The sequence below is a fragment of the Furipterus horrens genome, unplaced genomic scaffold, assembly GCF_987537825.1.
Source record: "Furipterus horrens unplaced genomic scaffold, mFurHor1.1.pri manual_scaffold_13, whole genome shotgun sequence".
NCBI classification, from domain to species: domain Eukaryota; kingdom Metazoa; phylum Chordata; class Mammalia; order Chiroptera; family Furipteridae; genus Furipterus; species Furipterus horrens.
The window spans coordinates 1,622,572-1,650,181 of NW_028327183.1; the positions used below are offsets into that span (position 1 = coordinate 1,622,572).

General features: G+C 62.9%; 3 protein-coding genes across 6 annotated transcripts; 1 reads left to right on the forward strand and 2 right to left on the reverse strand.

The window, feature by feature from the left end:
• Positions 1–396: 396 nt before the first annotated feature.
• On the reverse strand, positions 397–9,257 carry PLEKHF1 (pleckstrin homology and FYVE domain containing 1). Of its 4 annotated transcripts, none has more exons than XM_090259803.1 (3): positions 7,861–7,920; positions 5,815–5,916; positions 397–1,247 (listed from the first exon to the last, which is right to left on the reverse strand). In XM_090259803.1, the coding sequence occupies exon 3, from the start codon at positions 1,236–1,238 to the stop codon at positions 411–413; it is 828 nt and encodes a 275-aa protein (XP_090115929.1). In that variant the 5' UTR covers positions 1,239–1,247; positions 5,815–5,916; positions 7,861–7,920; the 3' UTR covers positions 397–410. The 4 variants fall into 4 exon arrangements, with proteins under 4 accessions (XP_090115929.1, XP_090115930.1, XP_090115927.1 ...); XM_090259804.1 differs by having other exon boundaries at positions 5,815–6,459; positions 7,861–7,910; XM_090259801.1 differs by lacking the exons at positions 5,815–5,916; positions 7,861–7,920 and adding an exon at positions 9,157–9,257.
• Positions 9,258–13,050: 3,793 nt separating this feature from the next.
• POP4 (POP4 ribonuclease P/MRP subunit) lies at positions 13,051–19,923 on the reverse strand. Its single transcript, XM_090259486.1, has 7 exons — positions 19,676–19,923; positions 18,070–18,122; positions 16,395–16,618; positions 14,736–14,813; positions 14,523–14,584; positions 13,894–13,995; positions 13,051–13,253 (listed from the first exon to the last, which is right to left on the reverse strand). Exons 1-7 carry the CDS (start codon positions 19,680–19,682, stop codon positions 13,117–13,119), a joined length of 663 nt encoding a protein of 220 aa, XP_090115612.1. The 5' UTR covers positions 19,683–19,923; the 3' UTR covers positions 13,051–13,116.
• A 4,427-nt stretch (positions 19,924–24,350) lies between these two features.
• Positions 24,351–26,767, forward strand: LOC149993907 (protein C19orf12 homolog). Its single transcript, XM_090259485.1, has 3 exons — positions 24,351–24,683; positions 25,387–25,568; positions 26,185–26,767. The coding sequence occupies exons 1-3, from the start codon at positions 24,409–24,411 to the stop codon at positions 26,448–26,450; spliced, it is 723 nt and encodes a 240-aa protein (XP_090115611.1). The 5' UTR covers positions 24,351–24,408; the 3' UTR covers positions 26,451–26,767.
• Positions 26,768–27,610: the final 843 nt, after the last annotated feature.

The window sequence follows — 27,610 nt, forward strand, 5'->3', positions numbered from 1 at the left end:
GGCAGGCATCAGCAGGGTGCTCGAAGCCACGGTGTGCCCTGGGGGTGTCCTTGCCTGCGGTTGAAGGCCTCAGAGAAGAGAGGGCCTCACTCCGGGCCTGACTTCCCCCCGGTCCCTAAAGGTGCCTGGGTGGCGCCAGCTCAGGGAGCCGCAGCTCACAGGCCTGAGCAGAGGCCTCTGTTCCCAAGAGCCCTGTTTTGTGCTGGCTAAACGGGAAGATCGTTACCTGGGGTGGAAACAGAAAGATGCCCACGTGCAGAAGAGGCGCTGGGGGTGCAGGGGGTGAGAGCGAGTCCTGCGCACGGGCCACCTGTGGGGGCGGGGCGCCGGCGAGCTGCGGGAACCCGTCCCAGGCTGTGAGAGGAGGAGGCGGAGCCGAGGAGTGGCACCCCCCAGGGCGCGGCGGGGGGTCAGCTGTGGAATGAGGACCAGGAGACGCCTGAGTCGTAGAACCTCACGTGGCCCGGCCAGTCGCCATCCCCGCTGCCCTCCTTGTCCTCGTCCGAGTCGTCTTCGTCCCCGCTGGACGCTCCGCAGCCGGCCCTGGCGGGGGACCCCGTGCGCTGGCCCCCCTCCTCCTCCTCCTCCCTGCGCTTCTGGGCGGCCAGCGCGCGGTAGCAGAGGTTGCAGACGCGCAGCGGCTTGGGCGACAGGCGCGGCAGCAGGAAGCGCGCGCGGGAGCACTCGGCGCAGACGACGAAGCCGCACTGGCGGCAGTGGTGGCGCCGCGTGAGCGCGGAGAAGCGCGTCTGCGTGCAGCGCATGCAGATGTCCGTGGCCTTGTCCGGGACCCAGGGCGCCGCGTGCTCCGTGCTGGGCGGGCGGCCCGTGGCCAGCAGCTGCCGCCGCACGCACTCCTCGATGTGGCTGATCCACTCCTGGCGCTCGGTGGCGGAGGCGGCCGACACCACGAAGGACTTCTTGGCCGTCCGGATCATCCAGCGGTTCTGGGCCTGCAGCGTCTCCGGCAGCGGCTCCAGCGTCACCTCCTCCAGCGGGATGATGTGCTGGCTGCGGTACTTGCGCTTGCTGAGCACGATGCTGCCGTAGACCAGGATGTCGCTGAACAGGAAGAAGACGCGCGGCTTGGCCTTCTTGCGGCACTCCTTGGTCAGCACGCCCTCGCCCAGCAGCACGCGGCCCGGCAGCGCCAGCGGCTGCCCCGACGCCCCGAAGCAGCTCTCCACCTCCGCGATGCGCTGGCTGTTGAGCTCGGTGTTGGCCAGGTGCTCCACCATCTTCTGCGGCTGGGGGTGGGGGGGCGCACACAGGCGTCAGCCCGACGCCGGGGCCACACCACCCTGCCCGCCCCCAGTTCACCCGGCCAAGGAGCTCCTGGAGGTGGGGGTGTCCCCAGGGGGGGGGGGTGTGGAGCCAGCCAGGGACGGAGGGCAGCAGCAAAGACATGTAACAGTACAAGGTCACTGTGGGCGGCAGGAACAACCCCTGGGGAGCCTTGGAAGGTGGGGTAGAACTCACCCCAACGCTGTCCACCCAAGGGAAAAGGATGCTGAGCCCCAACTCCCATCAGGGGCTCCCAGGAGCATTAACTCCCCCTGCACGGTGGCCTGTCCCAGGTGGACGTACCAGGCAATAGGGTGCCCGCACCATCCTCTGGGCCGAACCCTCCCAGACCCTACAGCCCTCACTCAGCCCGAGAGCCCAGCAGCGACCACCGTTGCCTGACACACCACGGGCCAGCTGCTTCCTCCCCACCAAGCACCGCACACCGCACGGAGGTGTCACTCCAGGCCCAGTGGGGAGAAGCCCCTGGACAGGAGGGCAACTCGGGCGCTGCTAGGAAGTCGGGGGCCCGGAGCTTGTGCCTGGGACACGGCACTGTCACGCCTTTGCCCACAAGGATGAAGCCCACGCTGTCCTCCTCGGTCAAGCGTGAGGTGCTGGGGGCCCCGGACCTCACCCAGGCCTGCCTGCCGTGACCACACACACGCGCCCTGACCCAGCTCTGAAGACCACCCGACTGCGGCCGCCTCCCCAGTCCTGGCTCCCACCCTGGGCTGCAGGCATGGATGTCGCCTGCTGATGTGCTCTGCCACCTGCTCACCCGACACTCAGTGTGTCTGGCGGTTCTTTTCCGTGAATGGAACCACCATCCACCCGGCTGTCCAAGCCCCAAACCCAGGACTCAGCCTTGACTCTCCTGTTTCCCGTGCCCCCAACGTCCACCCACGCGAGCGCCACGATCTCCGTCTCACATCCAGCCCAAGTCGGCTGGCGTCCTGCCACGGCCTCCCCATGGGATCCACAGCCCAGTGCCACCTGCCGCGCCTGCATCGGGCTGCGCTCTGTCCCAGAACCAGGCTCAGTTCTCCTGTCCCGCTTGGAGGGCATCAGGCAGCCGCCCCACACGTGGGGCCAATGCGCACGCAATGGCCAGGGGGCGAACCTCGCCTGCAGCCTGCTTTCGGAGATGAAGTTTCACCGGAACACAGCATGCACATGTATGTGCAACGGCCTGCGGCCACTTCCGTGCTGCGGCGCAGAGCTGGGGGTGGCAGCAGAGGCCACAGGGCCACCAGCCCATGGCATTTACTGCCTGGCCCTTCACAGAAGTCTGCCGATCGCTCCTAGGACGTCACACCATTTTATCGTCAGGTGTGGCCTCGTCTGCCCCTGCTTATTTGTGCGTTTGGTCTCCCTCACTCAGATCTCAACTCCGGGAGAGCAGGAGCCTATTCTTGGTCACTGCGGTAGCCCCGGCCCTTGGAGCAGGGCCAGGCACACAGTAGGTGCTTCATAAGTGGCCCGTTGTGACCCTTCCAAAGCTCCCAAGGGCCTGCTGTGCGTGACTCAGCTGTGGCCTGTCAGGGGGCGTGGGTGAGAGCCACCGCCCCTCATGCACAGGCGCACCGCAGCCTGCCAGCGCATCCCACGCGCAGGGCTTCTGGGTCAGCCAGGCCCCCTGAGGGGAGCGGGCCGTGCAGGGCGGGTGACTGCACAGGCGGGGACCCAGCCCCAGCCACAGCCCTTGCCTCCCCCAGACCATGTGGCCCCCTGAGCAGTGCCGCCCACGCCACCGTGCCTACCGGCTACTCCGTTTTGGTTGCTGACCCCGGCTGCGTGCTGCCAGGACCCGTCACGGGTCCCTGCCGTGGACAATCTGGCAGCATTCCAGAGGCCACCGCAGGACCCTTGGGCTAAGTGCTGGGACCCTGGGGTGGGCAGAGGGCGAGACAGAGGGGCCACTCACAGAGCGGAGTCGCGCCTGCTGTCACTGCTGCGCCCAGCCTGCGTGGGCGCGCGAGGACCACAGGGTACCGGATGCTGGGAGGGAAGCAGCCCCGTGCGTGGGCGCCACGGGTGGAGAAACGGTGACATTTAAAAAGGGCTGGAGACCCCTACCCGTGAATGGAGGTGGCGAGGGCGGAACCCCGCCCCTGCGGCGGGGGTGCTACTCCCAGAAGCAGGAAATGACTAGTCCTGGCAGGGGCGTGGGGAGGTGGGAACCCTCGCGCACTGTTGCTGGGGATTAACTTGCAACAGCCGCTCTGGAAAACAGCGTGGAGGTTCCTCAAAAAGGAAAAAAGAAAGAAAGAGAAACCCAACTCTCGTAGGATCCAGCAATCCCACTCCCAAAGAACTAAAAGTGGGGCCTCACAGAGCATCGTCCACAAGAGCCGAGAGAAGGAAGCTGAGGGGCCCTTGGTGCCCGGGCGGCGGAATGCGCTCCATCTGCACAGGGGACTGTCACTCAGCCACAGAACGGAAGGAAACCCTCGCGCAGGCTGCAGCGTGCATGGACCTTGGAGATATTACACTCCGTGAAATAAGCCACCAGAAAAAGAGAAATACTGTATGGTCCCCCCAGTAGGAGGTCTCTGAGGCAGTCAGATTCATAAAGCAGAGCTTAGAAGGCAGGTCTCCGGGGCGGGGGTGGGGCAGGGAGGAAGGCCAGCTCTTAATGAAGGGACTGTCAGGGCCTTCAGGTCTGCGGGACAAAAAGCATCCATTCCGGGGGCCTGTTTCACAGCGGCGGGAAAACCGCACTTCCGAACGGCGGCGGGCTTCCAAAGGTTCAGCTGGTTGATGGCACCGATCAAAGCCAGGAGAAAGTGGCCTGGGGAGGTGACCTGCGTGGATCCCAGAGGGGGGTGCAAGCCGGACTCCTCCTCCAGTGTCGTATTTATAAAAGGCAGCCTCAAACGTGAAGCGCCCCACCACCTGGTTCCGGGAGGTGGGAACACGGGCCGCCTGTTCTTTCTCTTCTAAATGGAAAGTCTCACAAAGAAGCCTCAGAGCCCTGCCTGGTGCGGCTCAGGGGACTGAGCACCGGCCTGCAGACCGTAAGGTTGATAGCTCAGTTCCCAAACAGGGCGCATGCCTGGGTTGTGGGCCGGATCCCCAGTCGGGGGGCATGTGAGAGGCAACCAATGTATCTCTCGCGTATCAGTGTTTCTCTTTCCTTTCTCCTCTCTCTGAAAATAAATAAAATCTTTAAAAAAAAAAAAAGCCTCACAGGACAATGTCCGTGCCAAGAGCTCTGAGCCCTGCTGCTGGGAGTGGGGACACCCTGCAGGCCTGGCATGGCCACTGGTGGGGGGGCTGGGGCCACCTCACAAGCCAGGCGCCCTGAGGGAGGATGGCCACTTTTGTCCCCCTGCACCCTGTGGGTTAGGGGCCTGGCAGACCTGCACGGGGACCCCAGGCTGCGGTCAGAGGCTGAGGCCCAGCTCTGCAGCTGTGGAGGGCAGACTCAGGACTGAGAAGAGCGGGACTAGGCAGCCCCCAAGCCCCAGGGGGTCAGGAGCTCTGGTGGCCAGCTTGCCGGATGCATCTCTGAGAGGATGACAGGGGGAGGGGGGAGGGACAGAGGGACAGAGGGGAGATGCACACCCGGGAGGAGAGCCTTCCGGGCAGGGGTATGGCCTTCAACACCCTCTCCCCATCCCCAGAGGGGCAACCAGGCCAGCCCACATGAGACCCCCATGCTCCTTGGCCCCCAGTCAGTGATTTACAGACTTCCTCCAGGCCTTGGTGGCCCCTGTTCAGCTGCAGGTGGCAGAATGTGGCTCAGGAAGGGTGGAGGGCATCCCTGTTGGTGATGAAAGAGGTCTGGACTCCCAGCTGAACTCAGGCACTGATTGGGGTGTCCAGGGCCTGCGCCCCTCTGCTCCACGGGCCCATAGTGGGTCCCAGGATGGGTGAGGGGCTGGGCAGACAACTTCCTCAGTGGCTCCCTTGATACCTGCCCCCCAACCCCCAACATGACCATAAGTTCACACCCTGGCTGACTTGACCTGAGGTTTTTCTCGGTAAATACAGCTGCCCCCCCCACCCCCCGCCCACCTCCTGCAGCAGATGCAGAAGCCTCTTTTCCACTGTTCTCACCAGAGAAGGGAATCTTCTCCCTCCCTCAGCTCAGGGGAGGACAGAGCTGAGTCACCCCACAACTCTTGGGGCCAGTCTGGGACCCCAATGTGGTCCCAGGGCGCTGACTCCCCAAGGCCAGCATCTGGGAGTGGAGACATGAATGGCCCCACTCTTTGCTGCAGGCCCCTGGGCTCGCCCCCCTGAACCACGTGATCCTGCCACCGGAGCTGGGCCAAAGGGGCCACACCACGAGGGTAGCTGGGCTCCGAGTGGCAGCTGAGGTGTCACACGTGACCTCCAGCAAGTCTGGCCACCGCTGGCTTTTCTCGGTGCCACCGCTGACACGCAACCGCAAGCGCCAGGGACTGCCCGGCAAAGCCAACTGTGCTTCCTGTTGGGCCCTCGGCAGAAGCCTGCTGCCGGCTCGTCTGCGGTCCCACACGCTGTCCACTGCCTGAGGATGCTCCTACCCCAGGGACACACCTGACACCAGGCTGTGTGCTGACGGAACCGCTCGCTCCTCTCCTCCACTCACACGCAGCCTTTGGGGTTCCAGAGACATGTCTGGGACCCTATCCTGGGAGCCTGGAAAGTAGGAGATGAAGGGAGCTCAGGTCCCGCCATCCGTCAGGGGACACCGCTGATCAGAGAGAGCGGTACCTGGCCAGGGTCACAGAGGGAGGGGGTCAGGACTAGCTCCCGACTGGGGCGGGCTGAATTATCATCTGCCCCTCCAGCTCCAGCCAGGCCCATGCTGCCTCCATACCTGCCCGATTCTACCTTCCAAACAGCTCCTGGAGTCCTACTGTGTGCCAGGCACTGCCCTACTGTGCTCCACCCTGAGTTTCAGCAGGGACCTAGGGACAAGGTCAGTCAGTAACAGGGTTCCTGGCAGGAGGAGTTTACTAGCAAGTGCATCAGGCAGGTAATCTCTGAGGGCGAGTGGAATGCCATGAAGAAGGCTGATGTGCTGGGCAGGGCGGGGGTGGGGGTTGGGTTGGTCAGGCAAGACCCGGTGACATAGTGACCCGGCACCAACCTGGATGCTATGCAGGAGCCAGCCATGCCAAGGCCACAGCGAAGAGTGTTCCAGGCCTAGGGAACAGCTCAGAGCCTGACCCTGGGAGGCTGCAGAGGAAGGAGGGACAGGTTAGGTCCAATGGGCTGGCGGAGGCCAGGGTGGCAGGCCCCTAACCACGGTGAGGATTTGAGTTTTTCTCCAAGTGCGTGGGGGGAAGGGCTCTCTCCCCGCAGAGGAGCTGCCTCTCAGCCCCGTCCAGCCCTGTGCCCCCGGGGAAGGCTCTCTGACGTGAAAAGAGTAGGAATATGAGAAACAAACCAGAAGCGCCACCAGCTGAGAGCCTGTAGCTCACCAGGCAAGCACAGCACAGCACAGGTGGGAGCACACTTAGCCCTCCCAGAAGCCCCCTTGGGGAAGTCACCCTTCCATCCTCAAAGTCCCTGCCCATGGTCCCAGCTGACTGACCAGAAGCCCTGAGCTGCCCTTGGCCAAAGACAGAATCAGAAATCCAGGAGGCAGCCCCTTCACCCGCTCTCCCCCCTCCCCCCAGCCAAACGCCTGATCTCCACGCCCCTCCCCTCAGGGCAGCCTGGGCAGGTCCCTTAGCTCAGCTGGGCCACCTGCACGCCTTGGCAGCCCCGAGGGCTGACGTGTGCAGGGACACAGGCCCAAGTCAGTCATCTCTTGGCCTGAGTAGATCCGAGTGGAAATTATGCACCAAGAACACCTCAACTCTAAGTGGAAATTATGCGGCAGGAACGATCGGAGCAGTGAGCCCCCTCCTCTTTCCTGTGGCGGCACAAGAGCTTGTGCAGACTGAGTTTTAGGGGTACCACCATGCCCCCACCTGAGAAGGGCTGCTCACACCTCTCCCCTGCGCAGCTGGCTCTGGCCGAGCTCAGGGAGGAAGGGAAGGGTTTGCCCGGGATACCGGGCTGGGAAGGAACAGCCAGTCTGGGCCCGCGTCGGTTACTTCTGCGACCCGGCAGCCTGGCCCTGTTCCCTTTGACAACTCCCCCCAAAAGTCCCAAACTCAACTGTTTCAGGACCCAGCGGTTCCGACAAGAGAGGCCAGGCTGGCCAAGGCCGCCGGCAAAGCGTGGCCACCCCCAGGGGCGGCTGTCCCAACGCACTTCTCCAGACCCCGCAGACTGGGACCGAGGAATGAGGCCCCGCGAACCATCCCCGACTCCGGGCGCGCTGAGATCCCAGCGGCCCACGGGCGCCTCCGGACGCTCCTCCGCTCGCACGTCGCGCGCCCCGCGGACCCTGCCTCTGCCCGGTGCCCGCTTGCCTGTCCCCAGCCGCTCCCCCCGGAGCCACTGCAGCCGCCTCCAGCCCCGCCGGCCAGTAATAAGCGCCCTTCTCCGCGCCTCCGCTGCGAGCCGGAGTCCGACCCGCCCTGGCCGCGCGCCGGTCCCGCCCGAGCCCAGCGGCGCGGGCAGGGTGGGCGGCCGGCGGAGGGCCCGCCTGCTCCGCGCGCCCCAGCCCGCCCGGGGGTCCCTTACCTTCTCGGCCCCCTAGGGGCCAGCGCACCCGCACTCCGCGCTGCGTCCCACCCGCCTGCCACTGCCCAAACCGAACCGCCCCGCGCGCGATCCAACTCTCCCGGACACGCCCCTCGAGGCGGCTCCGCCAATCGCGGCCCCGGGGCGCGGGTGGGGGCGGGGCCTGGGCGCCCGGCTCCTGGAGCCCGAGTGCCCTAGAGATGCCCGTGGGCGGCGCGCGCGCGCAGCGGGCCCGGCGGCTGGCTGGCAGGCTCCCGGGCAGGTTCCCGGGTCTAAACAACCGTGGCAGGTTCCCTTTGCGCCGCCGCACTCGGCACACTGGCCGCTCTCGTCCCGCCTGGAGATGGGTCCTGGACCCCGGCCTGGCTGCGGGGGCTGCGGGCCAGGGGACGCGGCGGGCGGCGGTGGGACTGCGGGACCTTGCTGCCTCTGGCGGGCCTCCCTGCCCCGCTCAGCAACCCAGGTGCTAATCATCATAATAAAAGCCAGCAGCGTTTTATCTATTTTAAACTTTTTATAGTGGAAACTGTCAAACAGACACAGGAGAGACCAGTTTAATGGACTCCGCGCGCCCATCATCCGTCCCACCACCGCGGCGGGTAGTGCCCCCCACCCTTCTCGCGCCGCTTGGGATGCAAACTCCAAGCCCCACCACCCCGCAAGGCCTGCCCCGGCCTCCCGCTGCCTCCCCCAGCACTTCATCCCACCCTGGCGTCTTCCTGTTCCTCCAAACCGCGACGCTGTTCCCATCTCTGGGACTGCCCTTCCCTTGCCCCCAGGTCTTCCCATGGCTGCATTTTTGGCAGCTGTGGGTCAGTTCAAACTGTCACCTCCTCAGAGAGTTCCCTGCCTCCACCCATCACCTCACCCTGTTTTATTGTTTTGTGACGCATGTCTCCCACCCAGAAATGATCTTGTTCCTCTCTTGTTACGAACTCCTGGCTCGTGTCCCCCACTTCGGCTGGGAGCCCACCTGGACCGTAGCCATCCTATCCATCCTTCGTCCCCAGAGCTGAGACCTGCGTTCAGCACGTAGGCCCTGTCTGTTGTACAGGTGGTGGTTTGTCCCACCAAGTAGGAAGGGCTAGCTCAGTCACTTCAGAGCCTGAGGGGCCAGGAGCAGGCAAGGGACGCAGCAGGAAGGGGAGCCAAGGGGGCAGGGTGGGGCCGAGGGGGGAGGCAGGAGGGAGAGGCAGCCGTGGAGGTGGTGGTGAGTGGGAGACCCCCCTCTGCGGTCTTGGAGCCCCACACCCCAGCAGTGACACCTCCCCACCCCCACCACATCCCTGCTGTTACCTCATTGCCAGGGGCAGACAGCATTTACTCAGCAGCCAGCAGAAACCACAGCCTCACAAAGGCATTTAAACCTTTCTTCATAAAATGCGTTGTTGCCAGCATCTCGTAGAAATCAAGACTCCCAGCAGAGCTGTCCCCTGTAGATGGGGCGCGTCTTCCCCCAGCCACCACAGTCCCCACTGCTCTCTGCATGTCCCTCTATCTCAGTTTTCCTGCTTACGTCCCTGCAGTTGAAGGACCATGTGAATTCCAAAGTCCTGATGAGACCGCCAGGCCTCTACACCACACAGAGGAACAGGCCCTGTGAGCCCAGAGGCTGAGCTACACCGCAGAGGTCAGTTGGGGACATTGAGACTCTGGGAAATGCCACCCCAAGTGGACACATTTTTTGTCACCTGGGGGGTTAGAGGGGACTCTCAGCTGAGCCTTCAGGACCATGTTCCATGACGGCCTCAGTGCCAGAGCCCCCGCCCCCCCACAGGAGGGGCCTCCTTGGGGCAGGTCAGTCCTGCCTTGGGTGAGTGGCCCTGGTCAGGAAGCTGGAAAGCCCTGAGGTCCGCACAGCACCCTGGCACCCACCGCTCTGCCTGGATCAGAGCCGGTGTCCAGGAAAAGGAGGCCTTTTTGTGATTCTGAAAAGCTGGAGAGCGACCGTTGGCCCTGAGGGATCCCAACCAGCCTTGTCTCCCTGCTGACCTGGGGCCCACTCGGGCCTCCGTCCCTTCTTCTGCCCTTGCTTCCAGCTCTGGGCTTGCAGCGCCAGGAAAGGCCCTGGAGGCAGCCACGCTGGATCCTGCAGCTGCTCTGCCGTCCGCACAGGGACCCGCGTGGCTGGAGGAAACCTGGGCGGAGGGCCATGCTCCTCCGAGGAAAGGAAAAACTCGTGACTAGGGACAGGCAGGAGCTGAGTCAGCCAAGCCACAGGCTGTGGAAAAAGTGAGGTCTCCCCGAGGCTCTTTTGCTCCTTGGGTAAGAAGCCCTTTCGGAGGAAAAGCTGCCTCCCAGACTGTGTGAAGGGGGGGCTCAGGGTGGTCAGGATTTGGAAAACAAAAGGAAAGTGGGGAAAAACAAATAAAGGAAAGAGAGTCATCCTGTTTATAACTAGCAGACCTTGAACTTGCCCCCAGATTGGTTGCTTCCGGTGGTTCTCCGCGCTGCGCCCTTTGTCAGGACTGCGCTGGCGGGGAGGTGGGACGTTTGGGGAGGTTTCTGTTCCAGGGGTGACGAAGGTCGTTACAGGGGAGACCCTGAGGTGTGTGCATAGTGTGATTTCAAAAGGGGTTCTCTCGAGCTGTTTGGACTTCAGAGCGCTCAGGTTTGCAAGGGGCTCCGTCCATTCTGCGGCACGGCCCCACCCCACGCCCTGCTTCCATGTGTCAATATTTATTCCTGTCCACGTGTCTGTCTGCCTGTTTGTCATTCCACGGCTGGGCATCCTTGGCATGTTTGCGGGCACCGCGGTGCCGGCTTCCTGTCCCGGGTCTCCCCGCGGTGCTGTGACCAGGCCAAAGGGGGAAACGAGGACAATGGGGACGGAAGCAGTGGCCTTGGAACATGCTGAGGGCGGGGCAATGAGTGCCGCCTGTCAGTGTAGCCTCCGGAGCAAGTGAGGCTCGCCTTGTGCTTCACAGGCCGGGAGCCGGGGCGGTGGCGGCCGCTCCTGGGCTGCGGAGAGCGCACACGGGCCGTCTCTGGGAAACCACGGGCCGCGTCCGCCGGAGCTCAGCAGCCGCTGCCCTGTGCCTGGAAACGCCGCACTGAGGAGCCACCCAAGACCCACGGCCACCAAAATAAATGTGCGACGTGCACGGCAGTCCTAAAAACAGGGCTCAAATGTCCGTCACCAGTGCAGCCACGGGGACCAGGCGGAGGCGTGCCCACGCAGCCGGACTCTCCAGGCCTCTCTGTGACTGGACTTCCCGATCTGTGGGTGGGGACAGTGCCACCGCTGACCTCCTGGGGTGACCAGCGAGTGCTTCGTGAGTGATGCACACCTGTGAGCATGTGTGTCTTCTTAGAAATTACATGTATGTAAACATCTCCACCTCATAGACTTTTTTTTTAAATTTATTTTTCAGAGGGGGGAAGGGAGGGGCCCAACGCAAAGCAAACTTTGCGTTTTGTCCCGTCGCAGCTCGTTGCCCTGGCCCATGGCAGCCGGCCCCAGCCGGGCCCCACCTCCTTGGCGCATCTGCTGGGATTCAGCGACCATCTCGGGGCCCAGCCCTGTGTCCTCCTCTGCCTTCCTCCTCATCACCCCGCGCCTCCCCCGGGAACTCAGGCTAAGGCACCGGGTACAAAGGGGCGGGTCTGCACTCGGGGACTGCGGTGCAGCATCGTCTGTGGGCAAAGCTGACCAGGACACAGGGTGGTTGGACCCCGCTGGGGACGCCAGCTCCCTCACTCCAGCCCGTCTCTGCATCTGTGTCCTTAGCGACGCTCGCCCTTCACAGCTCAGGAAAAATTGCCAAGAATGTTATTGACTCTTAATTTAAATTTGTCTACCCCTCTTGTTAATGATGTCTATTTAAGACATCCATTAAAGGCCCATGAGGTTAATTAAATGGACAATTCCAATACAGTTCTATTAGAACCCCCTTGATTAAATTAATATTATAGACATTTAACAGATGTCCTAATTAGGCATTATAGCTAAGAAATGCAAACTAAATTAGAACTAACGCCGTTGTCCAGAAAGAGAGCTTTTTATTGTTAATTTATGGCGCTTTGAGGGATATTCTTGTTTACTCTTCAGAGCCTGAGAGATAAGCCACGTGACGGTCTCCCCAGCACCCAGATGCCACCCTGAGCGTCCCCATCTGACCCCTCTGCCCAAGCGGCAGAGCTGGAAGGGACGTTAGACACCGTCTGGAGTCGGTGGTCTCCAAGCCTCAGAGATTACAGGGACCAGCTGGGGTCTCAGGGGAACACGCCACCTGGGCCACCTCTGGGGCTGATGGCAGCCCAGGGCCTGGTGGTTGTCATGTGTCCCCTGATGGTTCCAGGACACCCTGATCCAGTCTCATGGCTCCACTGCACAGAGATGACATCAAAGCCCCCGGACTGCAGGACAGGTGAGGGTCCATCGAAATCCCACATCCTGGCCCGTGGATCAGCGCTTCTCCAGCAGCTGCGGAGAGCTCTCCTGCCCACCAAGGGGGCTTGGGACTGGAAGCCAGAGCCCACGCCCTCCCACCTCCCCTCCTCAATGGCCCTGAGTCCTGGTGTGACCACCATGTTCAAGTCCCACAGCTGCTTGGATCCAGAGCCCCTCCTCCAGGAAGTCTCCCCTGCCCACCCATGGGAGCATCTCCCCCCAACCAGGCCATCCCTGGCCCCAGAGGGAGGAGGAGCCCAGCTATCTGCAGAAATGAGGGCAACCTGGCAGTCCCCGGGCTCCTGGTACTGCAGGGAGCAGCTGCGCCTCAGCTTCAGTCTGAGTGGGTCATGGATCCCGTGCTGATGGGGCTCAGGGTCCAGCAGCCGGACTGGGGGACTGGCTGAGGGCGTGTGTGCCCTGAACTGGGGCCGCAGGAGGCCTGACTCACACAGCCCTGCCCGGCCCGCCCGCCCGTGCGCAGCGGGAACCACAGGCTCTGACCCGGAGCCCGAGTCTACACACGTGTTTTATTCTCACATCAGCAACCAGCCTGTCACAGAGCCTGAGACACAGAGTAAGAAATAAAAACCCGGCACCTCACTCTTCAGGCCACGCTGACCCGGGGTTTTCTGTGGGTCTCCTCTCTCCTCGGGAACAATACAAACCCAGGTCCCCGGTCACCACCCCGCTCCCCGACCTCGCTCGGCACAGGTGCTTCCTCCTGGATGGTGAACAGCCGGACGCCCGGGTACTGCTGGCGGGGGTGGCTCCGGCAGGCGTGGCCTGCGCGTCCCTCATGGAGAGCCGGAGGCACGGGGTCTGCGTCCCTGTCCTCAGTGACCACCCGGGGCACTTGGTGCTCACAGGTCGATGGTTCCCTTGGCCTTGAACTTCTTCGCAGACCGCTCGCTGGACCGCAGCTGGAACTTGCTCCCGTAAATGTAGGAGAGGAAGCCGTCGGTTTCCACGGAGAACACGCAGTTGAGTTTGGGGATGACTGAGTGGAAGCAGGAGAGCAAGGGTGAGAAAATCCGGCAGTGAGTCCCTCTCACGCAGATATTACTCCCACGGGGCTCGTCAGAAACGGGCCGAGCGGAGGCTGGGCCACGGGGCTCCAGGGGGCGCTCCGCCCACTCGTCCGCCTGCTGGCGTCCACTCTCCCCCAAGCAGCGCCCGCAGGGCAGTGCCAGTCAGGCCTCTCCGCTGCATTTGCAGAGCGGCTCACAGCCTCAGCCCAGGGGCCGACCCTGCGACCACTTTCCGAGGTTAGAAGCAGAGCCGAAGAACCTACAGGGAAATGGACGGGGCAGCAGGAGGACCCGCTCGGACAAGAAAGGACCAAGCCTGCCAGCGTGGCGGTGCGCTCCGCGGATCCACACGCTGCGCACACGGCCGCTAGAGCACGGCCCCCCTGAACGCACAGGGTCACAGCCCAGGGCACACGCTGGGACCCTCAGGGGCTGGCACTGCCCAGGCCGCCTCCCTGTCCATGCTCAGCTGCGTTCCCCTGGGAGGCGGCAGCTGGGCCCCAGGGCTTTGGGTGTGGCCTCTGCAGGCCCTAAGCCCCTGCAAGAGGACGAGGACGAGGGCAAGGACATGGCCGGGGCCGGGGCCACAGCGCCGACACAGCTACGCACCTTTCAGGCGGTCTTCCTTGGTGATGATTTTGAAAACGTGCTTGGTTTCCTGGAGGAGGATTCCGGTGACGCCCACGTAGGAGGGGCACTTGGACTTGCTGACTGTGGAGGGAAGGCGGTGCTGGGGCACCACAGCCAGGCGGGGTCGGGGACAGGGACCCAGCTGCAAAGGAGCCCGAGCTCCCAGCCCGCCGCCCGGAGCCCAGCAGGCTGCTGAGGTTGGCCCCGGCCGGCAGAGCTGGGAGGGGCCTTCAGAGCACGGCCGGGTCAGCAGTGAGTCAGCAGGGAGACCAGCAGCCTCCGCGTGGTCCAGGGGACGGTGATGGCTCAGACTCAGCGCTAGCAGGTGTGGGGGTGGGGGTGGGGGCGGGGCGGGGCGGGTGGAGGAGACATGGGGGCACCCCAGGCTTTGGCCCGAACAGCCAGCGTAGATGCCAGTTCAGAGCTGACAGCCAAAACCATGGGCCTGGACCGAAGGGGCTTTCTGTTCAAGACGCCAGGCCGTGGGCGAGTGCGGGGAAGGCACACAGACCTGCGCGAGGGCTCAGCGAGGGGCCTGCCTGGCCAGGGTGGCTGCATCGTCTCCGCCCTAGTGCTGACCTGGGGATGAGTGCTCTTAGGCCCCTTACCTGAAACAATGGCGCCGTGAAGATCTGCCTTTAGGAGCTTGGCCTGGATCATCTGCGGCTGCCTGCGAGGCAAACAGAGCCCTCAGTGTGGACGGGCCCCGCCCCTCGAGGTGGGCGGCTGGCGGCACGGAAGCCGGCTGCTCGGCCCTGTGGGTGGTGACCACGAGGCGCGGGGTCTGCCCCAAAGGACAAGGCTGCAGGGATGCCACTCACGTGTCTGGCTTGAGGCCGTTGCACAGGTCCCGGATGTACTGTTTCCAGAGCTCATGCAGCGGGAGAAAGAGATGGTATCTGTGGCCGAGTCAGGAAAAGGTGAAAAGTGAGGCATGAGCTGGGGATTATGATGTCCCCAGTGCGGAGCCTGGCTTCGTGCCAAGGATGGACAGCCTGTATCAGGCCGGGTGCGTCCACCTCTCCAACCTGTCTCCTCACTGTAGAGCCTTCCTGAGGCTGTGTCTCTGCCAAGGAGAGGAGGAGGCACCCTTCCTTTGCTCCTCTTCCTCCCTGCCGGCTGGACGCAGCTGTGACAGCTGGAGCTCAGGCAGCCATTTGAGACCATGAGGCAATATCTAAAGATGCTGGTTCGACAAGGCCACACCGAGGGCCACACTGCCTGGGGCCCCAATGGCTCCTGCCGCACCAGCCCAGCACGCTGCCCATCTGGACCTCTCCTCCTGAGAAACAGACTTCAATCCTGCTTAAGCCACTGTTTCTTTGAGGCTCTGCCTCGCAGGAAGCCGAACTGGGTCAGCCCCCATTCAACGGGAGACGCTGGCTGTCATGCGGGCCCCCCCCCCCCCGGGTAAGGGAACAGGCCTGCCTGGAAGGTGACTGCGTGAGTGGTGGGACCAAGGGGAGGGAGTGGACGAGGGGACCCTAAGGCCTTCTTCTGGGGCCACCAACATGTGTCCCAGAGCCTCGCGGGGAGTCCACATACATAGAACTGTGGGGTGGAGAAATGAGAACCGTGAGCTCCAACCTGAAGGGGGCTCTGCAGGAGGGGGCACCACGAGGCACACCTGGGGCCGGGAGCAGCCCCTCGTGCACCTAAAGCCCAGCTGGTTTCTCGAGGGCCCATGGACAAAGTGACAGACTTTGCCAGTGCACGTGGGAGGCTATTTGGTACAGATCTGGCACGCACTTCCAGAGCCGAGGCCAAGGAGGGTGGAGTGTCAGCAGGCAGAAGGGAAGCGACCTGCCTCCAAGGGCAACCTGTCCCTATCGGGAGCTTCCGAGACATGCGGGCAGCACACTCCTTGGCAGTGAAACCCCAGGGAGTGATTCTGCCTAGCGCTATTAAAAGATATAAAGAGATATATTAAGAAACCCCAGTTCCTCTTTTCCTCAAAAAGCTAAAAGACAAACAGCCTGTTGCCATGGGCAGCAGACTCACTCCAGGCGTGGGCCTTGTGAGTTAGGGCTGGGACAGAAGCCAGCCGGTCTCACCAGCCTCGGTGCCAAAAGCCGAACCCAGCCCCGGCCGTTCGGTGGCTCCCTGGGTTAGAGCGCCGCCGGTTACACCGGAAGGTCACGGGTCAGCTCCCAGCCAGGGCACGTGCGGAGGCTGCAGATTCGGTTCAGGTTGGGGCAACCTGAGAGGCAATCGATCGACGTTTAGCTCCCTCTCTCTCTCCCTCCCGTCCCTTCTACCTAAAATCAAAGCCGATAAATCAAAACCAACAAGCACGCCTTGGGTGAGGGTTAAAAAACAATTACAGAACAGCGGCGCAGCCCAGCGGGGATGGTGAAGGGAGGCTGCCCTCTGGTGGCGGCAGCGGGAGCGGGCCCGCAGCGCAGGCCGGGCAGGGGCTCCCCAGGTCACTCCCAGACCAGGGCACGAGCGCCCCGGGAGAAGGCAGGGGGGCCTGGTACCTCTGCTGCTCCGGTTTAATGTCGAAGAGCCGCAGCGCCCTCCTCTGCCTGGCGGAGAGGCCCCGGGACTTCTTCCTCGTCTCCTTCCGCGGCCGGCGAGGGAAGTACTCCAGAACCACGGCCTTGCGCTGCAGCTGGTCCTCGCGGGCGCCCGCGCTCATGCGGGGCGTGCTGCGCTTCAGGAAGGCCCTCACGAAGGCCTCGGCGCGCTGGGCTCCCACGTGCTGCGTGGGGACAAGGCGGTGTGGGGCTCACTGCTCCGTGAGGCATAGCCTGGGGCCCTCCCACAGGCAGGCTGCCTGCGCCGAAGGGGGCTCACAGCCGCTACCAGGCTGCGTGTCCCCCACCCACAGCTGTCCAAGGCAAGTCACCTTCAAATGCCCGCCCATAGCTGTCACACAAGACAGCCGGGTCAAACTCCAGCTGCCTACCCTGCTCCTCTGAGGCTATTCTGATAACAACAAAAAGTCTCTCTACTTGGAAGAGAAGACTTCCCTGATCTTTGGCAGGGAGACTGGAAAGGTATGGTGATGACATTTAATCTGGAACGACGGACGCAGGCAGGCTCAGAGTGGCAGCCAGCCGTGGTCTCGTGGCAGGTGGTCCGCACACTCGGGACAGCGGTGTGACCAGGGGCTCCGGGCAGCCCGGCCCCAGGGCGTCGGGCCTCCTCAATGCACCACGTCGCGATGCTCTTTACTTGGGCCGCCGGCCGTGTTGGCGCATCGTGGTTCCTCCCCACGTCTGCTCCCACACCGCTCGGGAAGGAACTGTCAGCATGTCTCAGCAGCCCCCCCAAACATACAGCAGAGCGTCACGTGACCGTGACTGAGCACAGGCTCCCAGAGAGGACATCCGGGCGGAGTAACGGTCACACTTGTGTGTAATTCTGCAAAGAACGCCAACCAGCACCACCTCTCAAGCTGCAGCCCCCGCGGCTGCCCCCCCACCCCGCAGGTGCCTCTGCCCCGGCCTGCCCCAGCCCGCAGCACAGTCCGCTGACTCCTGCCATGTCCGGGGCCCCTGCTGCCCTAAGCAGGCTGTGGGCACCCCGGGGCCAGTGCGTCTGTGGTGAAGATGAGCTCTGCACAATCTTCAAGCAGCTCCCAGTAAGGTGAGCTAAAAGTCTCTTACTGCCACGAGTGTCCCCGTGAGAGAACGACTGCTGCGCTGCCTCAGACACCCGAGTGGCCCCTCCACGGAGGAGCCAAAGAAAGGCCTCTCAGTCCTTCAAAGACTCGATGTCCAGGTCTCTCCCGCCTCAGCGGGAGAGTCAGTCACCAGCGCAGTTCTGCGGCCGCAGCACCCAGACACAGCCTGTGCCTCTCGCGCAATGTGACTGCCTGCCCTCTTTGGGAGGGAAGGGGGCAGAGGCACCAGGTCAAGTGTCCACAGGGCAGGTTCCAGGTGGACAGAGCCTGATGTCCCCTACACAGTGGGAGATGGCACGGATCAGGGAGTCCCAGTTAACCAAGCCTGCCTTGGGCACAATGGGAGAGGAGACCAGCACTGGAGACAGGCCTCCAGAACAGACCTGGATGGAGCCCAACACGTCAGGGGACGATGAGGAATGAGACGGGAAAGGACGCCTCAGGCAACACTAGAGGCCGTGAAGCCACCGAGCCATCTTTGTCATCAGCCCCAGTGCTCCCAGACTGCCTGCTGAGCACCTTACCTGAACATCAAGCTCCTTGGCCTCTTTGTGCGAGAGGGCGTGGTAGATTACACCTGGGGGGTTACAAACACAGACAGAAGTGATTCCTGCTGCGCGTGAGACCCAGGGCTTCTTAAACTATGCAAATAACAATGCTTCTCAGAGACAGAAGACGGGGTGGTACAAGAGTAGTTTTGAAGCTTTCTAGGAAGCCCCTTATCCCGTTCCCGCTTATCCTTTGGGACCCATCGTGGGACTCCCAAAGGCTGGGCTTCCCAAACATCAGCGTGCGTGTGAGCCTCTGGGACTTATCACAACGCCTGTCAGCCCCCGCCCACACCCTGCATGCTTAGGAGGTTCTCAGATGGAGCCGCAGGGCAGCGGACCACACTTGGAGTTGCTCTAGTTTAAAACAGCACAGCTCAGGAGCCCGAGGAGTTGCTCAATTTGCAAAGAGGTGACTCATTTAAAAGTTACGTGGAGCAGATGGCTGGACGACATTTGGTTAACTGGAAGATGTTTAAAAAGATTTTTCACAGTTTAGTGGCCATAAAGTTGGAATGTATCACATAACGGATGTTGTCCTCAACTGATACAACACAGCAGGCAGGGCTTTCTGCAAGCTCAATATATAAATATTGACCCAAACGATTTTAACCTCTAAATAAAAACTTCCACACTCCTGTTTCTTCCTTAATTTGTCTGAAGAAGAAACTGGTGGCAGCGGGGACAGGTATGGACACGAACGACATGGGAATAAGACAGAGACCTGGGTTAAGGGCCAGGAGGTTAGGAAATGCAGTTCGCACTCCTCTCTGTACATTTCGTCCCGGGTCCCTCGTGGGTCCCTGCACGCCTCAGCTGTGAGACGGGGTGACAGTGTTTCCAGAGAGCAACTCGCAAGGCCCAGAACCCCAGGAGCGACCGCCTCGCCGGCCACCGGGGCCTGGACTCGGAAGTCTTTTCCGCACCGACTCACATCTAGCGGCTCCTGAGCGCTCGGGACCCGCATGTGCCTATTTACACGTTGCACATATCTTATCTCCTTGGACCTTCTGAACAACCCTTTGTCGTGGTTATTACTCCCACTGCGCACGGTAAGAAGACGGAAGCTCAGGGACGCTGAGACGCTCGCCTGGTCGGTCACACAGGCAGGGACCGGCCGGGGCGGCACTCTGATCCCCACGCAAAGCCCGGCGCCCCGGGGGCTCGCTCCCCGCCCGGCACCTCCGCCCCGCTCCCGCCAGTGCGGTGGGTTGGCGGCGTCGCTGCCCCAAAGGCTCCCAGCGCGCCACACCGCACTCGGGTCGTTCACGGAGCAGCGGGCTGGGCAGGCCTTGACCACGCTCACCCCGGGAGGTCGCGGCCAAGCCGGGCGAAGGCCCCGGGCCGTGCTCCCGCACACACACCGCCGAGCAGCCGCGGAGAGCCGGCCTCCCGCTCTGACATCAACCCCCGGCGCGCACACTGGGGCGGGCCAGCCGCGCCTCTGCACCTCGGCTTCCCCGACGGAAGGCGGGCGATTCCCAGAGCGGCTCCCTGCGCGCCCCGCAGCGACCCTCCTCACCCACCGCCCCCAGCGCCCGACCCTTTGCACCCAGTCCCCGGGGCCCCCAGCCCCGCTTACGCTTCATTCTGGGGCCGCTTCCGGCGCGCGCTGATGACGTCAGCACCGGCCGCGCTCACGCGTCGCCGCTCGCCGGTTTCGTCAGCAGCCCGCGACCACCATGGCCTCTGTCCTGAGAGTCGGCGATGGGAGGCTCCTTGTGCCCGAGCCCGAGCCGCACGCGGAGTCCGCAGAGAGAGACTCTCGCACTGGCAGGTAGGGTCGCAGGCGCTCGGGGCTCCTGGGTGGCGCCGCTCGTGACGTCACGGCGCGCGCCGACGCGGGGGCGCATGCGCCGCTGGAGCGGGCGCCGCTGCGGGGCGAGGCGGGGCGGCCCGGGTGCGCGTCTGCGCGGTGCGCTTTCCCCGCTGCGTGTGCCGTCGGCGGGAGAGGCTGGGCGCGGCCGGGATGCTCCAGTGTTTCTCTCTTCATAGCTGCGAAGATGCACTTCAAACGTGCGCTCGGGGGCTCCCCCGCTCACGGGTTTGTCTGCGTTCCCCGGCGGTCGGCGGCGTGGCCGGTGACCCCCCCCCCACGTGTGCGGGGAAACGGAAGGACCCCGTGGTGCCCAGCGTGTGCGCCCTGAGGTCCCGCGGCCAGCGTGGCCCTGCGTGCGGCGTCGCGCCCGGCGGCTGCTCTGAGACACCAGGCGCCTCGGCGGAGCACTCGGGAGGCTTCGTAGACGAGCTCGGAAGGGCTGAGCCTCCGCCGTTAACGAAGTGCATTTCGGTGCAACGCGGGCCCTTCGAGGGGACGTCCTGCCGTTCCTTTAAGCTGAGAAAAGGCCGTGGCCCGGAGAAATGCCAGCAAGCCTGCAATGGGAGCCTGGGAGGCTTCGCGTCAGTGCAAGCTGTCCCCCTCCGGGTTAGCGGTGTGTGACTGTGTATGTCCCGCGTGTGCATGTATGCGTGCACACACTTACACGCCTGTGTCTGCACGGAGGTCTGCATGTGCACACGGAGAACTTTTCCTCCCGAGTTTATTGTCACTGGCTAACCCGGTGTGTTTGAGAGGCGAGGCCTGCGCCGCTTCTCCACGGCAGGACGGCCCTGCCCGCCCGCGGACGTGACATTGGTGTCTGCTTCCTGCGGGGGCTCGGCGCGCCCCGCGCGATGCCGCTGCGTTAGAGCGGGGCCTGGCGGGGAGCGCCGCCGCCGTCGAATCGTCCCCGAGGCTCAAGACGAGGACTGCCCGGGCCCCGCCTGGCCCCTGAGCTGCAGCTGGTGCAGACGCGGCACAGCGACAAGCAGGGCTGGGGCGGCGCTGGGGGCGGGGGGCGGAGAGGCCTGGACCCAGCAGCCCAGGGGTCATGGCTCGGGCTCAGTGATGCCGCTGCCCGTCCTCATAGAGAGGAGACTGGGCTGCAAGGTGCCGGCGCTAATGTGGGACGGGCCTGCCAGGCTCCCCCTCTGCTGGGGGTGACTGGGTGCTTCGGCTGCAAGAACCAAAGGACCAGCCTTGGCTGGTGTTGCTCGGTGGACCGAGCACCGGCCTGTGAACTGAAGGGTCGCCGGTTCGATTCCCAGTCAGGGCACAGGCCTGGGTTGCGGGCCAGGTCCCCAGTTGGGGGTGCATGAGAGCCAACCACACAGTGATGTTTCTTTCCCTCTCTCCCTCCCTTCCTTTCTCTCTAGAAATAAATAGATAAAACTAAAAAAAAAAAAAAAAAAAGATTCAAAGGGCTGGTACTTTCAGGAGGGCAGCCTAGCAGTGCTGCTCAAGAGGCAGCCCTGGGCTCTAATTAGCTGGAGCCCGGCCCTTTGGAATTCCGAACGGCAGGGCTCGAACACCTGACACCTGTGGCCAGGCCCCACTTCTGAAATCCAGGTGTCTTGTCTTTCAGCCCCCACCCGTGCACGCTTGGAGGCTTTCCTGGCCCCAAGTATCTGAAACACAACTGTAATGGATTCCTCTAGTTCCCCAAAGAGGTTTGACTCTGAGTGGAGCCCACGGAGGAAAGCTTGGTTTTAGTTTCATGATGCAGTGACTGAGTGAACAGGACACTCTGGGCTCCTGAGAGATTTCCTTCCCTGGGTGTTTGCGGCAGCTGCCGAGGACCAGGAAGGGTTTGCAGGGAGGTCACCGCAGGCAGCATAGGCACGCGTGCATGCAACGCACACGCCCCTAGCCTCTTCTTAGCGTGCTCAGTTTCGGGGCAGCAGCCGGTGGTCCGGGGTGAGAGCCGCATGCTCGTGTGTGTATGAGTCCATTCAGGTCCACAGCGTGGGAAAGTGGGAGGGATTAAGGAGCAGACAGAAGTCACCCCACCCTGATATTGGGGCAGGGCTGGACAGCAGAGGGACCTGGCTTGGTGGTGTTTGACCCCCAAAGCCCCGCGGGAGGTAAGGGACAGATATTTGAAGCCGGGGATGGGGGGAACTTGGAACTACGGAAAAGCCTGATTCAGGGAAGAGGTCAGGCCTCAGCCTCGCGGCCTGACAGGGAAAGGTGCACTCTTCTGGGAGGTGGAGACGCATTTCAGTTGTCCCCGTCTCTCCTTTCCTGTTCGACAGCCCACAGAACACTAAAGGTCACCGTATGTGAGGCACGAAGGGGCGGGGACTGTGACCCGTAATCAAGGGAAAAGAACGGTCACCAGAGCCGGACCGCTGGCGACCCAGCTGTTTGAACTGGAGGACGAGGCCTTTAAAATGCTGTTATAAGCACATCAACTAGCTTAGGGGAAAGACGGGCAAAAGTGGGGGAAAGAGGAGGCCTTTCATGAGACGTTAATTTGCACCCGCATGTAATCACGGGTCAGGCACCTCGGGCCTCTTTTAGGCTCCCTGCTGGGTCCTGGGGCTCAGCACAGAGGCCAGCCTGGGGGCGGGGCCGTGTCCCAGGAGGGGGCGTGTGGGCAGAGGGAGCAGCCGGACCTGGGCTGGGCGGGGGTGGAGCCGGGGTGGTGGTGGGGTGCTGGGACCCCCTGAGAAGCCAGAGCTTAGCGAGCCAGCGGGCAGGAGGCCGGGGTCCTGCGGGGCCCTGCGGGCTGTGCTGGGGCCACAGGGACCCCCAAGGAGCGCTCAGAAAGCCACTCGCCACCGAGCGAGCTGCTGGCCGTGCCCACATGTGTTTTCTGAGGCTCCTGACAAACGACCACAACCTGGTGGCTCAGAACAACAGAGACGTGTCCTCTGGGGCCCAGAGGCTGGCAATCCTCAGGGCAGCGCTGCCCTGAAGGCTCCAGGGGACGTCCTTCCCAGGCTCTGCCACTCGCTCCCGGTGGCTCCTGGCTGGTCTCTGCCTCTGTCTGCACGTGGTGATCTGCTGCGTGAAGTCCCCTCTTCTGTCTCTTAGGAGGCCGTGTATCCGGGGCTTTAGGGCGCACCGCGGTGAAGCAGGATCAGCGCCTCCTCCCGAGAGCCTTGCCTTGATCACATCTGCCCAGGCTGTTTGGACAAACAGAGTCACAGGGTCTGGAACCCGTTCCTGTCCTTTGGGGGCACCACCATCCCGCTCCCCGCAGGGCCGACAGTCGGGGCCCCCACGTGCTTGGGTGGGGCCAGAGCTCCAGGCAGCAGCAGGCCAGCCCTTGCCCCCGAGCTCTTCGGGCCCAGGTCAGCCGGCCATGGTCCCCAGGGAGGCGGGCCGGCCGCTCGTGGCTGCCAGAGCTTTGGGGTGCCGTTGTCCAGACAGGAAGCACCCTAGGTCTTGAACTGCAATCTCCAGTTTTCCATACGTGAACTTGGAACTGTTTTAAAACACCAAATAACCCCTGCATGGGCCAGCTCTGACTCCTGGGTCCCCAGACTGCCCTCTCTGTTCTATGTGGGGCCTGATGTCACAGCCCCCCAGGGTGACCCCGATCACATGTCAGGCTGGTCTGGAAAGGACAGGCTTTACCTGTGGGCACGGTGGGGAGAAGGGGCCACATGAGGGTGGGAAGGATTCCGTGGGAGGCGGTCTGGACACCACAGAGCCCCCCCTGCCCCCCACGGGGTCGCACTGCACCCACTGTCTCCCTCACGTGCCCCACAAAGGTCAGTGTGGGTGGGTTTGTCAAATGCTGGACTCTGGCTCTAACCCAGAAGCCTCTCTGCACCCAGGGAGTTGCTGGTACAGGTGGGTTCCACCAGCACCCGCTGAATGAGCAGTGCCTCTCGGGGGTCCCGGCCCAGCCCGTGCCCTCAGGGCCCTGCAGGGCCCACCCTGACCCCGCCAGGTCTCGGGTCCTCCTCCCCGGGAGCCAGGGGCTGCGTCCTGCCGCTGCCTTGGTGGGTAGGACGTGGATGCCAAGTTGTACCTGACAGACCTCAGGCACTGGAGTTCTACCTGGTCGGTGGGGGCAGGGGCAGTGCTGTGACTCCACTGTTCCCTTCTGGCATATTCTCAGGACCAGCCAGTCCCCACAGGGGACAGGGGTCACTGAAGGTCTTCTTGACTCAGCCAGCAATGAAACAGGAAGGGGACATGGGGTTCTTGCCATGGGAGGGTGGCCCAGACACCCCGGTGAATGTCCAATTTGCAGGGACAAAGGAACCAGAGTTGGGTCACCCTCCCAGGAGGGTCCCTCCCAGCACTCCAGGACCGCAGGGAGTCCTGAGACCTGAGTGTGCAGATAAGGAAGGTCCACAGAGCAGGTCTAAAAACTCACAGTTCTCTCCCAGGACCGGGAGGATCCTTGCACGTTAGAGCTGGGCTGGATTATCTTTGGTTAAAAAGCACCCTCGTCCAACCAAGAGACACTGAGTGAGAGTGCTGGCCCCTAATGTCCCCAGGGGTTCCCTGAGAGACTGTGCAAGGGTCAGCCATGAATGAAGGGCGGAGGGGCTGGAAAGGGATGTGTCCCAGCCTTGGCTCCAGCTGAGGCAGGAAGAGGCTCCTCTGTGATTTTACTTCCCAGCCCGGCCAGGTGGGGGCACTCCAACCCCACGACCCCGGGCAGAGCCTGCCTGGCCAGCCCTCCCAAGGCTTGTGGTTTCCTGGAAGTCAGCCCCCGGCTTCCCAGCAGCTGGGATGGCAGTAAACAGTCTCCTACCCCAGAGAGTCATTCTGACTTCCTTGTTCCAAAGGTCGATTCCATCCACAGGTAGGCCAGTCCTTGGAATGTTCGGTTTCGTTTACTCTCTGGTTGTCACCCTCAGCTTCACCCTGTCCTGTGAGTGGCAGTGGGTGGCCTGTCCACAGGGTGGCTTTGGAGGCCGGGGTGTGGATTAGTAGCAGGGCGCTGACCTAGGGCCACCATGTCTGAGGGTCTGCAGGGTCCCTGCTCTCCCGGCGCGTGCGTCCGATCTCCTTACCCCTGCAGACCCCAGCCTGTGGGTGGCTAATCCACCTCCCAGGGAGGAACCTGACACCTATTCGGGGTCCCAGGGCGGGCAAGGCGGGAGTGAGGCCAGCACAGTGGTCAAGCCCTGGGTTTCCCCCTCCCTGGCTTGGCCTGAGCCCAGATGCCCTGTCACCCGAGAGAACACAGGCTGGGACTTCCCGCACTCTGCCCGGCTTCGCCTCACTCGTAATGAACACAGTCACTTCTTACTCTTTCCCTAATGGGTAGTAATTCAGACAGCAGAGAAGTGGTTCCGCCCACTCTGCTTTTTCTGTTTGCTTATTAACTAACCACAGCCCTGCTTTCTCGGTGACAGAGAACTTGTCACATGAGTGGGTGCTGTCCGGACGGCACACAGCGGAGTTACGGTGCTCTCTGGAAATAAGGATCCATCCTCAAAACTCTAGGAAGAGTAACTTTTGGGTGGAAATACTCTGACACTCTTAAAACTCTCCCCTGAAAGGCTATCTCCACAGCCTGCCACCATGCCTGTCGCGGTGAAAGACGTCATGACGCTGCTCTGCTCCATTTCGGAGAAGAAGGAAATGAAAGTGGCCGTCAGACACACAGGGAGGGCAGCACTGGTCACTGGTGCTGGGGCCTTCATTGGTGGCTTGGTCGGTGGCTCAATGGGACTAGCTGTAGGTAAGTGCAGGTGCCTCGCAGGGGCAGGTGTCCTGCTGGGTGCGGGACAAAGGCCTCAGGTCCACAGACACCCCCGAGCAGTCTGTGTCCTGCGTGAGGAGGGTCCCAGTGAGGTCGCTGCTGTGAAATGACCTCTGTGCGCAGACCGGGTCCCCGTGAAAACAGGCTGCTGTGTCTGTCTCAGACACTCAGGGTCCTCGGGAAATGGCATCTGTGTCTCTCAGACCTGGAGGACGCCCTGCCCCAGGGGTGTGTCCTGCAGTCTGAAGACCTCAGGGTGTCCCTTGGGGGCCCCCCGCCCCCCGTCAGTTCACATCAGCTGCTCAGAGAGGGTCCCCGTTCCCAAGTCACACACTTGACACGGGAGAAGCAGCAGCTCCCGCCCACAGCGTCACCTCCCCGCTTTGACCACCTGCTTCCACGTGGGAACTGGCTCTGGCATTGGGTGAAGTGGGCTGCTTTTCCCACGGTCCCTCGGAGGGAGGGTGACGTTGCTTCCCCTGGACTAGGAACAGGGAGGGTTCCCGGGGTGCCCCAAGCACGGGCTGTGACCTGAACCGTCACAGAGCTGAGCCGGCTGTGACCGAGCTGTCACTGAACTTTCCTTGTCTTCTAGGGGGTGCTGCCGGGGGGCTGTTAGGGGCCTGGATGACGAGTGGCCAGTTTAAGCCTGTCCCTCAGATCCTGATGGAGCTGCCGCCAGCTGAGCAGCAGAAGCTATTCAGTGAGTTCATGGTCATCGTCAAGAATCTGAAATGGACGGACGCCGTGCAGCTGACCGTGCTGGTCATGGGCAGTGAGGCTCTGCAGCAGCGTGTGCTCACCATGCTGGTCGGCTACGTCACCAAGGAGCTGGGGGCCAAGGTGCAGTACGGGGAGTAGCCCCTCGGGCCCAGGGTCTCCCAGGAGGTCATGGAGTCCGGAGGAGGGTCACTCTGTTCAGCTGCTCATCTTCGAGGGTGACTTCTGCCCGAGGCAGATGTTGCAGGACTGGGCACCCCTCTGGGCCCAGGGGCTCGGGACCTGGCAGCCAGCCCACTGGAACCATGGTGACCTCCTGAGTGTGCCCCCCAGCCCCCTCCAGGTGGCCTCTGGGAGGAAAAGGATATCCTCCCCTGCGATGTCCCGCCGGGGTCCTGCTTTGTAAGTGAACTGCATTCAATAAAAGGTGCCCTGCCTGGGTTGGATCACAAACCGTCTCTAGGAAGTTTGCCCCTCAAGTGCCACATGCTGTTTCCCTGCCTCTAGGCCCCCAGCGGCACTGTCCTCAGATAGGACATATTTTCTGCACAGTCTCTCTCCCCCACACTTCCTGTTCAGCGTCTCTAACATGGGGGGTCGTCCCCTCCCAAAGTTAGGGGGCAACCGGGAAGGCACGGTCGGGTGGCCTTTAAGTGTGAAAGGGGGCTCCTGACGCACCCTGACAACCGCTTTTCCTGGCTGCTTCCCTGAGGGTGTGCAGGGGACCCTCCTGCCCAGGCGGGTTGGGCCGGCATCTGTGTGTGTGTAAAGTACACTGGGCGGTGGATTAGAACCTGCGATGCTGAGGAGGGTCCCGCCCGCATCTCAGAGAGAAAGGGCCCTGCAGCCGCCTCACCTGGCCCGGGCCGCACTCCCCGATTGACCGCTGCCTTGATCATGTCTGTGCTGCCGGGGGATGGGCAGGGTGGCCCCTGAGATGGCCCTCCTAACTCAGAGAAGGTGACCGCGAGTTACTCATACGCAGGTCATACTGTCCCGGTCTCAGGGGTCCCAGGGTCCAGCCCAGAGGTCCCGCAGCCACGGCCACTGCAGCCCCTCCTGCGGCCGGCCCGTCCTTCCCTCTGGGAAAGCCCAGGGAGGAAGTGACCCCACGCTTGACCCGTCTGGGCTGCACGTGGCTGGACTTGCGCGAGTCCCCTTGACTGGTGGGGTCCTGGGGTCACTCACAGTGGACTTGGGGCCCGAGAGCCGCCCGGACCTCGGGTCCCCGCTCCCTCGGGCTGAAGGCCCTCTCCTTGCTCCTCCGTCAGAGGCCCGCTCAGCCCTGCGCTGTCAGTGTT

Bases quoted from the DNA above. Each gene is read 5' to 3' on its own strand.
- PLEKHF1 (XM_090259801.1), bottom strand. From the start codon at position 9,180: ATGCTGTCTGCCCCTGGCAATGAG. The intron at 1,248-9,156 runs GTAACAGCAGGG...CCCCACCCCCAG, and splicing joins TGTCTGCCCCTGGCAATGAG to CCGCAGAAGATGGTGGAGCA.
- POP4 (XM_090259486.1), bottom strand. The intron at 16,619-18,069 runs GTAAGGTGCTCA...GTCCCCACGCAG, and splicing joins CCAAGGAGCTTGATGTTCAG to CACGTGGGAGCCCAGCGCGC. The intron at 14,814-16,394 runs GTACCAGGCCCC...ACTCGGCCACAG, and splicing joins ATTAAACCGGAGCAGCAGAG to ATACCATCTCTTTCTCCCGC.
- LOC149993907 (XM_090259485.1), top strand. From the start codon at position 24,409: ATGAAGGGCGGAGGGGCTGGAAAGGGATGTGTCCCAGCCTTGGCTCCA. The intron at 24,684-25,386 runs GTAGGCCAGTCC...CTCCCCTGAAAG, and splicing joins AAGGTCGATTCCATCCACAG to GCTATCTCCACAGCCTGCCA. The intron at 25,569-26,184 runs GTAAGTGCAGGT...CTTGTCTTCTAG, and splicing joins CTCAATGGGACTAGCTGTAG to GGGGTGCTGCCGGGGGGCTG.